Below are 17,611 nucleotides of genomic sequence, written 5' to 3' on the forward strand. Positions count from 1 at the left end.
GCAACTACATGTCATGCAAAGGAAACCATCCAAAACATCCTTACAGCCACGTGGCAAAGAAGCAAAAACAATCAGAACAACTTAGGAACCGCGTATCAATCATCAAAAACATCCAAACAACCACACAACATTGTGCACAAAACTTACTCTGTAACTATATACAGTATTTACATACGTCGGTCCTGCTGTGAGATACTGTGTCTGGGCTTCTTTCTTCGGGGTTCCTCAGGCAGGGGCTCTTCACTGATGTCCACGTGGATTCGAGGAGCGAAGCTTCTGCTGGTTGTGGAGAAGCTCTCAGTGATCAGGACGCGTCCATCAGGATTATCCGTCTCCACCAGAAACATCAGGTCGATCTGCTGCTGTCCAGAATCATGTGGTTTGTCTTCGTCTGGCATCTCAGCTGAGACCTGTCCTCTATGGGTGACCCTACCAATAGTTGTGAAGTACCAGTGGCGTAGCTCTCAGCATCACTGATGCACACAAGCCCTCACAGCACGTCAAGCTGCAAACCGTGTGAGGGACCCTAACCTTCCCTATCCTACAGTAACTGCTTAAAAGCAACCGCATATCAACCAACCACTCTAAACATCCTGACAACCACATCAATGCATGAAAAACCAATAAGAAGAGTCCGGCAACCGCAAAGCAACACGTTAACAACCGCACAGAAAACCATAGTAAAACATCCTGACAGCCACGTGCCAAAGCACCAAAAACCAATCAGAACAACCTAGGAACCGCGTATCAATCATAAAAAACATCCAAACAACCACACAACAATGTGCACAAAACTTACTCCGTAAGTTACTTATACAGTATTTACATACGTCTGTCCTGCTGTGTGATACTCATGTGACACTGCGATGACTCAGTGTCTGGGCTTCTTTCTTCGGGGTTCCTCAGGCAGGGGCTCTTCACTGATGTCCACGTGGATTCGAGGAGCGAAGCTTCTGCTGGTTGTGGAGAAGCTCTCAGTGATCAGGACACGTCCATCAGGATACTCCGTCTTCACCAGTGAAGGGCAGTTGAGTGTTTCCCACAGTCGCTGCTTGATCTTCAGTCCTAGTTTAAGACTGTAGGGACGCCGCCGACCACTGCGTGTCCTCATCATGGTCTCCGCCACAGAGCGGTAGATGTGCTGGTAGGCCTGTACGCTGTAGCCGTGGATGGAGACAGGCTCATCCTGCTGACACACGTCCACTGAAGAGACTGAGACTGCTGGACGGATGTCAGGAAGGACAGCAGTGTTCTTCAAGTAGTGCTCCTCCAAACCTGTGGGTCTTTGAGCTCTGGCAGAGATACAGCTGTAAGTGTGATCTAACCTGACTAACATTACAGCTTCCAGCTGTGAACGCTCACAGGGATCCGGACTGGAAGAGACATCCTCCACCAAGAATCCCCTCAGGTGTGTGGGAAGAGCCCTGGTTCTTCTTGACCGACGCTGCTCCATGATAATGAATCAAGAAGAACTTCAGAGACTGCACAAATCACTAAGACTTATCAAATTGTAGAGTTGTGAAGAGCTTGTAGCAAGTGTGTTCAGGCTTCAAGGCTTCAGAAACAGTTGTTGATTTCAAATATCAACTCAATCTGCTGGACTGACATAGAATGTTGAGGATCATTTAAATGTAAACAACACTTGATATCAGCAGAAGTCAATTAGAGCAGCATGATCTCTATATAGTACATGTACTATAATGCTTCTCTAATTTTCATTATCAACTGAGTGTTGATATATTCCTCATCTGTGTCTGTTAGGCCAGCATCACTATTTGGAACTGCTCTGTTAATGGTTCATGAAAGAAACTGTGCTTTTGAATGAATCATTCAAGTGACGAACGTGTTTTCTAGCCCTCATATAATTTCTTTAAGTGTCTTCCCAATGAAGCACACAACTGCTTTGGTGGCTTTTTTCCCCTGCCTCCAAAGACTGACTTTAGTGTAAGCAAATACTCTTACTATTTCTGCTATATCTTTTTAAATAGTAGAAAGGATTATGTCAGTGTTTTGCTACTGAACAAGATTTGGAGTGGCACTGAATGAACAGAGATTCATGAGTTAATTGATTTTTGAATGTCATTTGTGAATAAGAATGTGACTGACTGAATGACAGCAGGCATGTCATTCACTCAGTTCAGCAAGCAAGTCAATCTTGTTTATCAAGGAGAGCGAAATGGCTCATTTAAAGAGTTTTGTGTGCGTTTGTTTTGGACATTTTTGATGTTTTTTTATTTGTGACTTTTTTTTTTTTTTTTTTTTTTTTTTTTTTTTAGAAACCAGTTTAGTACCACTGCTTAAAATTATATTAGTCTACACACTCACTTTTTATGACCCTGTGCCAAATAAACCTACCCTAAATATATGCACAGCAATGTTTTGAGAGGGTTTGTTCATTCTCTGGCAATATCTTTAAAAAAAAAAAGAACTAAAATCTGAACACACACAAATCTGACATATTCAGCGATACTTTTCAACATGAATTTCCCCGCTGGTTGACTAGATGTGATCTTTTCCAATTGGATAAACCTTTTATTTCCCCCTGCAGGAAGATGGATTTGTTGGTGGGGGCTCCTCTGTTCATGGACCGTGGCTCAGACGGGAAACTGAGGGAGGTTGGTCAGGTCTATGTCTACCTAGGAAAAGGTGGCTTCACCTTCAACAGTGTCATCAAACTCACGGGCTCTGAGATCTATGCTCGATATGGAAGCTCAATCTGCAGTGTGGGAGACCTCAATATGGATGGATATAATGGTACTTTTTTGACTCCTCTCATTTTATTCTTTGTATTTGTGTGCTGTACCCTTAGGAGCCCACACTCGCAACATCAGACAAGACAGAACATACACAGTAATTTGTGGTCATGGTCATAAGATGTTATCACTGTCTTCCTTGCTTCGTCATGCAACAGTAATCATGACTCATGAGCTTTTTGAGCAATGGTTGTACTAGCATATATAAAAACAATACTGCCTATGACAGTTACTCAATAACCAGACCGGTTTTATATTTAATCCTTCTGTATTTTCTCAGATGTGGCTATTGCTGCCCCATATGGTGGGCAGTTCCACCGTGGCCTGGTGTACATCCATAACGGGCGTCCCACAGGGCCGAATCCTGTGGCCTCTCAAGTTCTAGAAGGAACATGGGCGTCTGCTTCCATGCCTTCTAGCTTTGGTTACGCCATGCACGGAGGCACAGATGTCGATCAGAATGGATACCCTGGTTAGATTTCAACACTCATTGCTGTTTTTTTACACATTCACTCATCTTCTGCAGTGTTTCACAACTGATAAGATCCCGTCACCTAAATTCAAAGTTACTTCCTCTCGTTTACTCTTCTCATTCTCTTTCTCCCACTCTCTGTCCTTTTGTAGACCTGATTGTGGGGGTGTTTGGAGCTGACAAAGCTGTTCTGTACAGGTACAGTATGCTTATTCTGCACTTTGAAATCACACGTGCGTTTGATAGAATTTTATGATCAGGACGGATAAGCTATTGCAGGTGGTCTCATTTAATTCATCAGCATTTAATTTGGTTTATGTGCGAGTAGTGAAGGCAATTACGGCCTGAATTAAAAGAAAATAACAGTGGAACATTTCCCATCATCTATATTTGTACATGGAAGACCACCAGGCATTGATTGGCACCGTACTACACATAATAAGACATATACTGTATATACATACAGTATGCATAATAAGCCTGTAAAAGGCATTATGTACAGTCAGCTGGTCACTGTTGCAAAATAAGCTCTGAATAATGATAAACAGCAGTCAAAAGGATAGTGGAGTCATACTCTGATGTTTACAATGATGAAACTCCCTTCCCAGTCCACCCAGGCCATTAATGCACTCTAAGCTCCACAAATGGGTGATTCAGTATCCGTCACAGTATTGATGTCACAAACATAAACAGTTATATTACCAACCACATCTTTATATCAATGCTGCTTTATATCGATGTATTTTAAGTTTGAACCCCCCTCATGAATGGTTCTTTGAATTAGGCAGTAATTTATATGTAGGGTGGATTTCCAATCCTAACAGAGGTCTTTTACATGTATACTTCTTAAAGGTACAGCAACAAAAATTGCCTGTTTAATTCACAGGGAGCCATGTAAAGCTTAACTAAAATGATCCTTTAAAACTAAATTGCAATGTTTTAATGAATTTTTTCTGTGATTGTCTGCCATCTTACACTATAAGGAGCCAGTCTAAAATGGCAGACTGATGATACCTGCTTGTTTTGTGTTGTTAGGGCTCGTCCCGTCATCAGTGTGAACACCACACTGGATATCAGCCCACAGATCCTGAACCCTGAAGACAAAAGCTGCACCCTGCCTGGAACAACCACCACAGTTTCCTGGTGGGTCAAGGTTTTTTCATCAAACAATTTCAACCAAACAGCCATCGTAGCCTTTTAGATGCGGAATATTTCATGAATGATTTAGACATAATGGCCAAATAAAAGTGAATTAAAATCATCTTCAAATCGTATTACATCACCTGCCAAATCATAGTAAAAAATATTTTAAATATCCCTAATATATCACTAATCTCAACCTTTTTTAAACACGCAGTTGATGTTTGAGGGTCTGTATGAAAATGTTTTTGTTTAGATGCAGGTGTTTAAAGAAGTTATTTCTTAAATAGAAATTCATAATTCATCATATTTCCAATTTATATGCCTTGACTATTATGCATTGAGAATATCATGAAAACAATGTGCATTAACACATTCTAATTCTTTCCCTTAGCTTCACTGTGAAATACTGCCTGAAGGCAAATGGAAAAGGAGCAGAGTCTTCCCTTCGTAAGTACTTATTTTTTCATATATGCAAATTATTGAAACATACAATATTTAGGGCAATGGAACATATTATTGCAAGTAGCATAAGCACATGGCAGCTGTAAACAGAGTCCTGCTGTTGCGGTGTGTGTTATGAGCCTCGCTGCAGGGGGGAAACTAGAGCTCGAAGTGTCAGGCATCAGTGTGTTTGGAGCCGGACATACGGTACAGAGCCATTAAAAGCCCAGCGTCCGGTGCTCACAAAGCCTTCACATGGATCTCACAGTCTGGGGTGTAATGGCTACCAGACCTGCAGCCCACTGTTCAGAGACCACAGACCATGATTCCAATTCATTATTTCTCTGTGTGCTTTGAAGTTCTCCTATGCTCTGGTTAAGCTAATGGCTGCCGTTATGCAAGTTTAAGGTGCGGATGTGTACGGTGCAAGGCTTGCTATAAATGGATCTGCTGCTTATAGTTGAAAATCACAAACTGTGTGTCAGTTGTTTTGATTTGAGAGTAGGTAAATACACTACTGTTCAAAAGTTTGAGGTCAAAAGAGACAGTAAAGACATTTATAATGTTCAAAACACTTCTAAATATTTATATTTCAACTAAATTATGTACTTTTAGAACTTTCTATTTATCAAACAATCCTGGAAAAAATATATAACTTTCCACAACAATTGCACCACAACCGATTTCAACATTGATAATTATAAGAAATGGTGTAATGGATGCTGAAAATTCAGCTTTGCCATCACTGGAACTTAATGCATTTTAAAATATATTCAAATATGGTTGTCATTCCTCAATTCAATTTGAGTACTCCATTTAAAAAAATCCTTGTTTGCAGTTTACCCACTTCCAATTAACCGGTAAAATGCCGGAAATGACGTATTCCATGAACAAGAATCCATGAACCGCATTATTAGGGCTTGTTCACACAGAACGTGTTTTTGCTTTGAAAAACGCAAGACGCGGGCAGGGAATTGGGAGGGAATGGTCTCGAGACGCGTTTAAAAAAAAAAAGTTTAGCTTCTTTTAACTTGAACATCATGTTTTGAGAACGCCGTGTCATGCACGAGACACTGAAAAAAACACGCAAGATGCAAGCGCAACGATTATATGCGTCAGTCTAGTGCGTGTTTACATAGAAAAACAATGGAAAAGTGGCACTTTGTAATGGATCCCCGTAGACCATTTTCAAAGGCTGCGCTGCATGATATATTAAATCCATTTAAAAAACATAATATAGCAACGCAACGTGCCTGTGATCAAGTACTTGCGTGGAGCGCATCTCAGCAGCGTCCGGTAGCAAACTCCATCTCTGCATATGCTGTGAATTTGGGTTGCTTATAACGTTCATCTGGGAACGCAATGTGTGCCATTTTACTAGATTTGTAACGCAAATCATTTATAAGCCTATGCCAACACAGGCGAATACATCAATACGTTTCCAAATATGCTAATTGTTGTTCATCGTAGTTTCAAGATAAAGTTTATACCCTCACTCTGAGTTTTGATGTCCACATGTTCTTGTTCAAGGAGTTATATTTTAATGAAATGTTGTTTGGCCAATATTAAACAAGAATTGTATCATGCTGTAAAGTGTAACTACAATCACCAGACCATTGGTGCTCTCTGCAGGCATTTGTTAATACATGACATACATAAGTAGATTTTTTTGATGTTATGTATGTTACATGATGTATTTTAACAGTGTTGTTCAATAAAACCATATGGTTACTTGCTTTAGATTTTTTTTTTTTTTACGTATTATTATTATTGTTATTATACATATGTATTTTAAGTCTAGGTCTATTTTTATTGCCACAAAAAAGGATCTGATTAATCGTCAAAATAATCGACCTATTACTCGTTTACCGAAATAATCATTGGTGCCAGCCCAAAAACTATTATTTTCATTTTTATTACCACAAAAACGTATCCGATTATTCATCAAAATAATTGCCCAATTACTCGATTAACAAAATAACCATTGGGGCCTGCCAGCCCAAAAACTTCTCAGATTACTCGATTATTCGCCAAAATAGTCGACCGATTACTCGAGTACCAAATAATCGTTGGTGCCAGCTCAAAAACGTATCCAATTACTTGATTATTCGTCAAAATAATTGACAGATTACTCGTTTACCAAAATAATCATTAGTGGCAGCCCAAAAACAATTATTTGAAGTTGTAATATTTCATGTCATCAAGGCAAAGTTGCAAAAACCACCTACAGTATGTAAACGCCTGTATTTGAAATGAGTATCTGTGATTTTACATGCTTATACACAGGAATTATACACAATTCTGTCCTATTTTGATGACCTCATGACTAGGCCGAGCAAGTTTCTGAAAACTGAATAAGCGTTGTTGACATGCTAGTGTGGGTGATCTGTCCTTAAAGTGGTATGGTTCACCTAAATGAAAATTGTCATCATTTACTCATCCTCATGATGTTCCAAAACTGTATAACTTTATTTATTTTGTGGAACATAAAAGAAGAGATTCTGTGAAATGTCTCAGGGTTTTTCATACAATGCAATCAGTAGGGTCCAATGTTGTTTGGTTTCTACGGTTCTTTAAAATAAGAAATAAGAACGATTTTTTTTTATTTTTGGATTACTCTCTTCAAAGAAGGATGTTTTGAGTTTTAAAAGTATTTTTTCAAAACCAAATGCTCATATGTTGCTTTTAAGTTCAGACATGTTTATGTAAATGTGCTTGTATCTTAAAAGTTCCTAATTAAACTCATTAAGGGTTGATCCAAAAGCCATAACTCTTGTGTCTTTTGAGCAAGACCGTTAACCCCAGGTTATTTCAGGCAAACTGAACCAGAGTTTAAAACAGCTGTATGCTTTCAGAGATTCAAGGCTATCACAGTGTTTAAAGGTTTCATGGTTGACTGCATGTGTTCTAAACAGTTTAATTTGCAGAAAAAAAATAGTTTACTTGTTACCTTTAAATTGCCTCTTTGTTTTAAAAGAGAAGCTCTGTTATGTGAAGAATGTTAATAAAGCCCTTTTCACACAAAGAACGATAACTATAAGATAACTATAACTGTGAGTACATTAGCGTCAACACCAGCGGGCGATAACATTGTTCATTATGAGCACGCTGCAGTTCTGTTGTCTGGTACCTTATATACTTGAGGTATGTAAAGCTGGATGGATTCTGATTGGCTATCATTGGTTTTATTGTTCATCAGCTGGAAAAAAAATGATTCTGAAAGTAATTACAACGCTATTGTTATCATCCTTGGTGTGATTGAGCCTTAACTCCTGCATTGCTTCTGAATTTATTGCTTTTTGTTTATTAGTATCTGTGTTTCCCTTTCATTCACAGTTTTCCAAGTGGATCTGACCCTAGACCGCCTCAAACACAAGGGAGCCACCAAACGGGTGCTGTTCCTCCACAACAAGATGTCTCATTATTCAAAGAACATGACCGTCTCCAACAACCAGGGCCCGGCCTGTGAGGAACTTAAGGCTTATTTAATAGTGAGTGAATCATTCACATTTATGCATTTGACAGATACTATCCGAAGCATCTTGCAGTGCAGGCGAGGTACAGTATACTGTACAGGAAAATCTAAATTTATAGGAAATCAAACCCATAACTTCATGTTCTACCAGTTGAGATACAGGAACACAGAGATTTCCTGTGTGACTCTTTCCTCACTTTTGCTGGTACTGGGCTGTGAAAAGTTTAGCGTAATTTAGCTTTTTTTGGCCAGCTGAAGAAGTGCTGATGCCTTTATGTCATCAAATATGTGTTTGCGCTGCATTTAAAGCTGTGGTGGCAGATAGCCCAGATGTTTGGCACTGGAACATGCCGTTATTTTGTTTTCAGAAAGGAACAATGTGTTACAGAGCTAAAGAAGGATTTGACCTGGAAAGCCAAAGCTCTCTTTTCTGGACATAAAAGAGCATGTTGTAGAGCTTGTAAGCTGGACTGAAATTCCCCAGCCTTGAGCTCATTGATATAGAGGCCCCATTTCTCTCTCTGTCCACTTTTGGCTCTCTCAACAGGATGACTCAGAATTCAGGGATAAGATCACACCCATCTCTGTTTTTATGGAGTACAGCTTGGATTACAAAACAGCAGCAGATAAGACCGGCCTGTTGCCTATCCTTGACCAATCTACACCTACAAATGTCACCAAGCAGGTACAACAGTTTACCATACTAGACTTCTGGTTACAGGGGCACTGCATATACACTATCTTTCAAAAGTTTAAGGTCAGTAAGATTATTTTTAGGTTTTGCAAACAACTCTCTTATGCTCATTGCTCACCAAGGCTGCATTTATTTGATCAAAAATACTATACAGTAATACTGAGAAATATTATTACAATTTAAAATAACGGATTTTTATTTAAATATGTTATTCCTGTGATGGCAAAGCTGAATTTTCAGCTTCATTACTCCAGTCTTCAGTGCGTCACATGATCATTCAGAAATCATTGTTATTGTGTGCTAATTTGTTGCTCAATAAATATTTCTCATTATTATTATCAATGTTGAAAACCGTTAATATCTTTGTGGAAACTAGAAAACATTTTTTTAGGATTATCTGGTGACTGGAATGTTCAAACAGACTGTGTCTATTTGAAATAGAAATATTTTGTAACATAAATTCTTTTATATCTTTAAACCTATTACTTTTGATCAATGTAATGCATCCTTGCTGAATAAAAGTATGAATTTATTTTTGTCTTTTTTTTTATCTTACTGACTTTTTTGAATGGTGTTTGCTGGATGGTTGGTGTGGTGGGGGAGATGCATGTTTCATATACTCCAGAAAGATCTCAGTGTATGTAGGATGACAGTAGAAAAGATGAATGAGGTTCATATACTGTATATGGCTGCCATAGTTGAGTTAATGATTAATGTCTTTCAGACTTTTAACAGCGTTGTTATATTTCTTTTATACTAGATTTTTTTTAACTAAAATTTATTTTATACTAATTAATTGATAGAAGCAATTTGCAAATTGATCTAAATGACCCAAGTCCAAAGAACCATATTGAATCGATTTACGTTATTTTAGTTTTTCTTTTTCTTTTTATCATCAACGACTAAAAAAAACATGTAAATTCATCGGGTATAAAGTGTGGTAACCATGAACTAGACGATATATTGTGTAGCAGCCACTCAAAAGATTAAATCTGCCTCTAACCAAAGACTTGCTTGCTGACTCCTCAAACAATCACCATTAAATAGCATTGGATAAAAATTGCATAATCCCTTGTGATTTTCCAGGCCCACATACTCCTGGATTGTGGCGAAGACAATATTTGCAAGCCAGACTTAAAACTGTCTGTTGTGAGGTGAGTCATTGGTTCATCTGAGCCTTAAATTCCACTGTGCTGTCTGGCGGCGTAGAGCTGGAGATTAACTCTGTGTGCGTCTGTACGTTTGATTGTTGTTTTGTGCTCCAGTGACCAGAAAGAGATCTACATAGGTGACGATAACCCCCTGACCCTAGACGTCATAGCAGAGAATGGAGGAGAGGGGGCTTATGAGGCCGACCTTATCGTCACACTACCATCTCAGGCAGATTTCATTGGGGTCGTGCGTAACGTTGAGGTGAGCAGATCACTTAACTCTTTCCCCGCCATTGATGGAATTTTTCACTGTTATACGGTAGGGGATGCTATTGCGCATCTTCTTAAAGAGTAGATTATCTGATCAAGACACAGACAAAAAGGAGCAGAAACAAGCGATAAAAGCATTGCTTATGCATGTTGTAGTCATTGAAAAAATATCTATATATATTTTTTTTTACTTTGTTTGTTTGATTGAAACCAGAGGCTCTGTTCTTTCTTTTGATGTATTGCATGTTTAGATATTCATATAACAAAATATTCTGGTGTCCATGACATTTTTGTGAAAATTATCAAAAATGCTGATGGGGAAAGAGTTAAAGGAAGATGAGTGCTTTAACAAAAATACAGAAAGCTTTTCCCCATTAAGACCATTTAGTGTAATTTTAACTTCAGGATTATTGATGAATTATTTGATGTGGCATTCAACAGCATGTTGATGAAGCATACTTTTTTTTAATGTAGAAAAAAGTTTGGGGTCAGTGAGATTAATAATTTTATTCAGTAAGGGTGCATTAAATTGATCAAAAGTAACAGTAAAGACATTTGTAATGTTATAAAAGTTGTTTATTTCAAATTAATGGTATTCTTTAGAATTTTTTTGTATTCATAAAACAATCCTGTAAAAAAAAGTGTATCAGTTTCCACAAAAACATTTCCACAAATGTTTTCAACATTGATCATAATAAAAGTTTCACCAAAATCAGCATATTATAATGATTTCTGAAGGACCATGTGACACTGAAGACTGGAGTGATGATGCTGAAAATACAGCTTTGCATCACAAAAATAAATTACATTTTAAAATATATTAAAACAGTAATTTTAAATGTAATAATATTTCTACAATATTACTGTTTTATTATTGTTTTTGTTTTTTAATCAAATGCACCCAGGGTGAGAGATTTCTTTCAAAAACATTTAAAAAAAATTGCCGCCCCCAAACTTTTGTGTGTGTGTGTGTGTATATATATATATATATATAGTTTGAGGTTTCATCTGTTATTTATGTATCTCAGACATTGTCTAGACTGTCCTGTGCATTCAAGAAAGAGAATCAGACCAGAGTGGTGGTGTGTGATCTTGGGAACCCAATGAAAGGAGGAACTAAGGTGACCAACAGACTTTCCGAGCTAAATTATCTGCATATTTATCCGTACCAAATGTTATTTATTTAATTTATATTGTTGCATACTGTAACGCATAAATTAGCGGTTTTATTTCATTTGAAGTTTTTCTGTAAAATTGTGTGCTTTAGATAACAGCAGGCTTGCGCTTCAGCGTGCACCAGCTCTCCGAACAGGACACAGAAGTCAAGTTTGATTTGCAGATAAAGAGGTATTTTAATTAATGCTTGCTATTACAATAGTACAGTTGATAGAGAATATTTGCTTTGTGCAATACTAATTCAAAATCGTCTGTAACCCATCAAGTGCCATTAGAAACAAATGTAAAGCAAAGTTTTTCCAAACATACAAGTATTTCCACTTCATAAATCAATAAAACTTCAAACAGTTCCCACTTCTAATCCTACAGTTTCCTGCTGACTGCCAGTGACTTGTTTAATTACAGGGAACAGCTGTCTTTGTCTCTCTGTGAGAACATCCTGCTTTACTTCCTGTCTCTCACTCTTTCTTCACACCCTCACATCCATCTGAACCTTAATGATATATGCTGCATTTTTATAACTTAAAAGACTAGTCATGGTATTATTTCATGGATTTTTGTCTCTGAATGAATGAAATGTCTGTCAGTATTTGAAACAACAGCACCACCTTCTGCTCGATTGTGAAAGTAAATAATTCGCCTTTTGTTTTCAGCTCAAATCAGTTCAACAAAACCAGCAATCTGGTCTCTGTTGTCACAAAGCTTGCGGTGTTGGCCAGAGTGGAATTAAGAGGGTATGATGCTTTATATCTTATACCTGTTACATTTATGTGGCTCATATTATGTGAACTGTTTTTTTATTATTATTTTAAAATCAACTCAAAATGCCATTCAACACACATTTTACTTTGCAGTTGCAATAAGTTATAAAAATTAGGTCAAAGATTCAAAAGGCAAACTTATTTAAAATGATGTGGAATATGGAAAAAACTGACTTAATAGACTTTCTCATTGTGTATTTATCGACTCTATCCCGTGTAGGGTGTCTGCCCCAGAGCAGGTGTTTTTACCCATCGCTAACTGGCAGCCGAAAGACAGTCCTGTTCTGGAGGATGACATTGGACCTCTTGTACAGCACATCTATGAGGTAAAAAAATGCTGTGACTATCATTGGTCCAATACATTATACATCTTTGCTTCTGTGGTGCATAGTTCCCTTTCGAAGGGAACTCGACAATACGTCATCGACGCTTTGGGGAACGCCTCAGGCGTGACAGGTGTCTGAAATCACAATCAAATCACGGCAATCACATTGACCGGCGACAGCCCGTGAATCATTACGTGAATGATTAACGTGCGACCTGGAAGTATATAAGGGCGCCTTGCAAACATGACAAATCATCTTTTCGTCTTCAGGGACTGTTTTGTCTGTAACCGCTTTTGAAAATCAGGTATTTATGAAATGCACTGAGAAGGCTGAGTGTTTTCAACTGTGCTTTTTCTGTCTGGAGGAAGAGCGCGCACAGGCAGTTCTTGAGGGAACTGCCTGTACAATTGCGAGCGTTTTTCTTTGAGAACGCTCCGATCTCGTCTGACCCTCTCCTTGAGAGAAGAGGGCTCAGCATCTGGGTGAAAAAAAAAAAAAAAAAGGGATCCCAGATGAAGCCCGCCGATCGCCTTGAGAGGGGTATAATCCTCTCAAGCGATGCGGCGGCTGACGAGATTAAGCAGTGAGTGCTTTTCCGGACAAACAGGAGATGGCTGATGAGGGTGGTGATAATCAATCTTCTCAGCCACCCTGCCCCGTGTATGCTGAACTGGTGGTTTTATGGTAACGTTGGGGGAAAATCGCTCACTATGAGAGCGTTTTTTCCTCAGTCATAAAACCACTAGCTCAGGTGAGCCTTTCATTTCTTCCCGATCTCATACTGAGATCGAGAGGACATGGAAGAACCCATACTCTGCCCGTGTCCACCGACATCAGCGGGCTAGTCTCACTGATGTTGAGGTGATAGGAGAGCATGGGTATGTGTCGATGCCGCCCATTGACGAGACGTTTGCAACTATCTCGTGTCTGGACAGGCGTCTACACTGAGAGCTCAAACCCTGCCAGTTGAATGGCAGAGCATACACGCCAGCGGGTCAGGCCGGTGCTACCCTGCACATCATGGTGGTGTTGCAGGTACACCAGGCCAATCTGCTGGGGGATCTCGTCCAGGGGGTGGGGCCCCTGAGGCGGTTACTGAGCTGCGCCACGGAGTGAACCTGGCCGACATCGGGGAGAAGAGAGAAAGAAGAGAAAAAATCTTTCTCCTCGATTCGCCCTCGCCCTCTGAGCTTTTTGGCACCTCCGTGTAGGCGGTGGCTGGAAAGTTCAGAGAGGCGAGGGCGCGCTCAGCTGTATTAGGACAAATACATACCGCTGAGATCCGTATCCACACCCAGACAGACGGGAGGGCCTGGCCCATCATGGTCCGGGGACCTTAGACAGGGCCAGAGAGCCAGTGTCGCCTCTCGGGCGCCTCCTCCGTGGAGGAGTAGATCGCTGTAGAGGTGCAACTCCCGCAAGAAGAGGGATCTGAGGGAGGTGATCCAGCACGATTGCACACAGCATTGGCATGGATCACCTCCCCCTGAGGGCGTGATTATATCTTAGCCCTCTCCTCTCTTCCCCGACTCCCCAGACACTTTCTACATCAGGCCTGAGGCTGGGCTCATGGTTAGAACAATGTTCTGTTGGCCTGCCTCTGCTTGGTTAGGAGAGTGCCTCTTTCAGGCATGTATAGGTGGTAGACCCCATGTTCATAAAGAACTGTCTGGTAAGTCTTCACTTCGCACGCCGCAGGTGAGCTGAGTGGTCTTCTTTAAGAGTAATTTGTGTGCAACTAACACTAAAATTTATCTCTCTACAGACCTCGTTCCCTGTATAGAGCTATGGGGTCATGTAAGGTACATTTTTGGATTATTAGGGCCCTGAAGTCCCCCTTTAGGTGGCTAGAACGACTATCTTAGCCCTCGGGCTGTTAGCCACCTCAGGGTAGAGTAGTTGGTCTCCCTCCCATAGGATTTTCATCTTGGAGTATAGACTGACGCTAGTGCTTCAGATAGATCTTATGTCCGGTCCATGGGACCGTCTGACTTCCTTCCTGAGTACATCGCCCCCTTGAGCTCTGTTTGGGTTTTCAGTGGGCTGAGCGATTCTGCAGCCAGTTGTATGAAATAATAACTATTTTTCTAGTAAGGCTGTGGCTCCTCCGAGCCCTCAGGTAGATCTATGCTTGCAGGCTGGCCCTCACCAGGGCCGCCTCTGTAGCTGGCCTAGGCTGTGCCAGGGATAGTGGAGGCGCTCTGCTTAAGCATTTCTGCCTCTGAGCCTTCACTGTGTGAATATAGGTTCCTAGCATCCCTGTATGACAGCCTCCTCCAATGGGAGTCGTTAGGCCAAGGCCCGCCCCCTTCTCTGCATTCTGGGGCGACAAGTGTAATGCAGCGTGGTGCAGAGGCATGGTTTATAAAGATCCTGGGTTAGGCCTCAAATAGGCCTCCCCGGTACAATGTGTCTTTATTGAGCAGGGTTAGGCCGCCTTTCGCCTCACGAAGAGGCTGGGTCTGTCTGCCCGACCCTGCCGTGCAGAACTAGCATACGGATATGGGCTGCCAGTATAGGCTTTACTCACCTCGCTGAGCTACTGCTCAAGCGTCGGGTTGTAGGTGGTTGGCTCACAAACAAGCCCCACTCCCCTAGGTTGGGCACAGATACTTTTTCTGTCACCCCTAGAGCCACTGGCGGGCCCGCACCCTGGTAAACCTCAGGGTGAGGTGGAGAGTATTCCCCTGTGATACAGGGCAGGTCTGAGTCCTTCACTTTCAGTTCTGTATTATCCTACCTCGCACCACTATGGCTCGGGTTGAGCGGAAAGTTCTAGCCTTCACTTCTTTTTTGGTCGAAGTACGCTCCCCTGAAGCCAGAGCATTGCCATGAGCTGACGCCCATGCTTACAGATGGTAGGCCCCTGGCTCTGGGGCCTCCATTGAGGCAGAGTGGCGTATGTTGTACTCCCCTTGCTCAAAGGGTGCTAGCGCTTTTGCTGAGTACACTGCCATGGGCAATGTGATTAGGTACCAGAATGCTGTAGGCGCTGTGTAAACAGCTTATCTGCCAACGAAGGCTGCGCCATTAGGTAGTAGGCCTCAGCAGGCCTCCTGTATGGGCAGCCCCCAAGTGGGCGCTGTAGGCCAGCTCACTTCAAAAAAAAGTGTTGCTGGCCTTGGTGGTTCGGGCAGTTGACTCACTGATGGGTAGTAGGCCCTAAACAGGCCTCCTCGGAAGTGAGTCCCAACATTGTGGGACTTACTTGTTGGTGTGGTATGATTCCCAACAGTGTACCTTTGGAGCAGATTGACTTGCTGTCAGCTAGTAGGCCCAACCAGGCCTCCCTGATAGGCGAGTCCCCAGTGGGCTGGCCTTAGCAGGCCGCCTTCGAACCGTCACCCAGATTCAGGGCTCATAGCTACCAGTTGTTTAAGATTACTTTCAGGTAGTAGGCCTCCTCAGGCCTCCCTGAAGGTGAATTCCCACTTACGGTGGCTATCAGGTAGTAGGCCTTACCAGGCCTCCCTGTAGGCAAGCCCAAAGGACAGGCAACTGGACAGCTAGCCTGACCTACTATCAGGTAGTAGGCCTCACCGGGCCTCCCTGAAGGCATGTTCTCATGTAATGTGATTATCAGGTGGTAGGCCGCTAACCGGGCCTCCCTGAATGTGAGCTCCCAAGTATTGTGGCTGTCAGGTAGTAGGCCTCACCAGGCCTCCCTGAAGGTAGTTCCCACATACTGTGGTTATCAGGTTACAGGCCTCACCAGGCCTTCCTGGTCATGAGCTCCCACATGCTGGGGTTATCAGGTAGTAGGCCTCACCAGGCCTCCCTGAAGGTGAGTTCCCTCATACTGTGGTTATCAGGTTACAGGCCTCACCAGGCCTTCCTGGTTATGAGTCTCCACATGTCAGGTTACAGGCCTCACCCGGCCTTCCTGAATGTGGGCTCCCACATATTGTGGTTATTAGGTTACAGGCCTCATCCGGCCTTCCTGGTTTTGAGCTCCCACACACTGTGGTCGCTAGGTTACAGGCCTCACCAGGCCTTCCTGGTCATGAGAGCTCCCACATACTGGGGTTATCAGGTTACAGGCCTCACCAGGCCTTCCTGGTTATGAGCTCCCACATACTGTGGTTATCAGGTTACAGGCCTCACCAGGCCTTCCTGGTCATGAGCTCCCACATGCTGGGGTTATCAGGTTACAGGCCTCACCAGGCCTTCCTGAATATGAGCTCCCACATACTGTGGTTATCAGGTAGTAGGCCTCGCCAGGCCTCCCTGTGAGTGGTTCCCCAACGATGCTGGGTTCTGGAAGCTAGTGGCCGCCTGCTATCAGTTCAGCTGGCCTTATTAGGCCGTTGCTAAAGCGAGCTCGTGCCCTGGCTCAACTAAAGTGTTCGTCCTCTGCTACTGGTTCCCTCCCGGAACTTCTCTGCCTACAGCCTGGTTTCCTACCAGTCAGTCCATTGCTCCCCTCACTGAGGGTCTCTATGAGTGTTTGGACTCCTGAGTCTGGTCAGACGGTCGTAGGCCTCTCGTGAGGTCTCCCAGTTAGATCAGCCCCTAGGCCTTCACAGGCCTCCTCAGTGTTTCAAACACAAACACTGGGTAGATCCGTGGATCGAGTAGAGAAACTCCCCTCTCTAGCAAGGGTTTAAAGCACTATGCTGAGTCATACTCTCCGGGATATCCCGTCTCTGAGATCCGGCCTGAGGTTCACTGCCAGCTTCGCAGTCCCTCGGGTTGGATGCTTTACCTAAGGCAAATGTCCAGAGGCTCTGTCTCCGGACAGACAGGAATTTGGCCAGACTGAAGTGTCCGACGTAGTGACACCAGGTCAGGCCGTCCTGGTGGCATTTCGGGTGGTATATTCCCCCGAATAGTGACTGGCTGGGGTTCCCTCGGGTTCCCTAGCCACATTCCCTAGAAGGGACCCCTTCTAATTTGAAGTTGTGGTCCTAGGCCTTTGAGCAGGCCCAGGTAGGCCTTCGGATTACATA

General features: G+C 42.2%; 1 protein-coding gene across 1 annotated transcript in view; it reads left to right on the plus strand.

The window, feature by feature from the left end:
- itgav (integrin, alpha V) overlaps positions 1-17,611 on the plus strand; it is a 35,508-nt gene that overhangs the window by 10,623 nt on the left and 7,274 nt on the right. Inside the window, exons 12-24 of the mRNA XM_079617491.1 lie at positions 2,549-2,754; positions 3,034-3,225; positions 3,378-3,423; positions 4,261-4,368; positions 4,760-4,815; positions 8,146-8,300; positions 8,832-8,969; positions 10,065-10,132; positions 10,244-10,391; positions 11,428-11,520; positions 11,667-11,746; positions 12,229-12,309; positions 12,557-12,662. Of these exons, the coding sequence (XP_079473617.1) occupies positions 2,549-2,754; positions 3,034-3,225; positions 3,378-3,423; positions 4,261-4,368; positions 4,760-4,815; positions 8,146-8,300; positions 8,832-8,969; positions 10,065-10,132; positions 10,244-10,391; positions 11,428-11,520; positions 11,667-11,746; positions 12,229-12,309; positions 12,557-12,662 (1,477 nt within the window). The remainder of the gene's footprint in view (positions 1-2,548; positions 2,755-3,033; positions 3,226-3,377; positions 3,424-4,260; positions 4,369-4,759; positions 4,816-8,145; positions 8,301-8,831; positions 8,970-10,064; positions 10,133-10,243; positions 10,392-11,427; positions 11,521-11,666; positions 11,747-12,228; positions 12,310-12,556; positions 12,663-17,611) is intronic.

Source organism: Phoxinus phoxinus (assembly GCF_949152265.1).
Source record: "Phoxinus phoxinus genome assembly, chromosome: 7".
Lineage (NCBI taxonomy): Eukaryota > Metazoa > Chordata > Actinopteri > Cypriniformes > Leuciscidae > Phoxinus > Phoxinus phoxinus.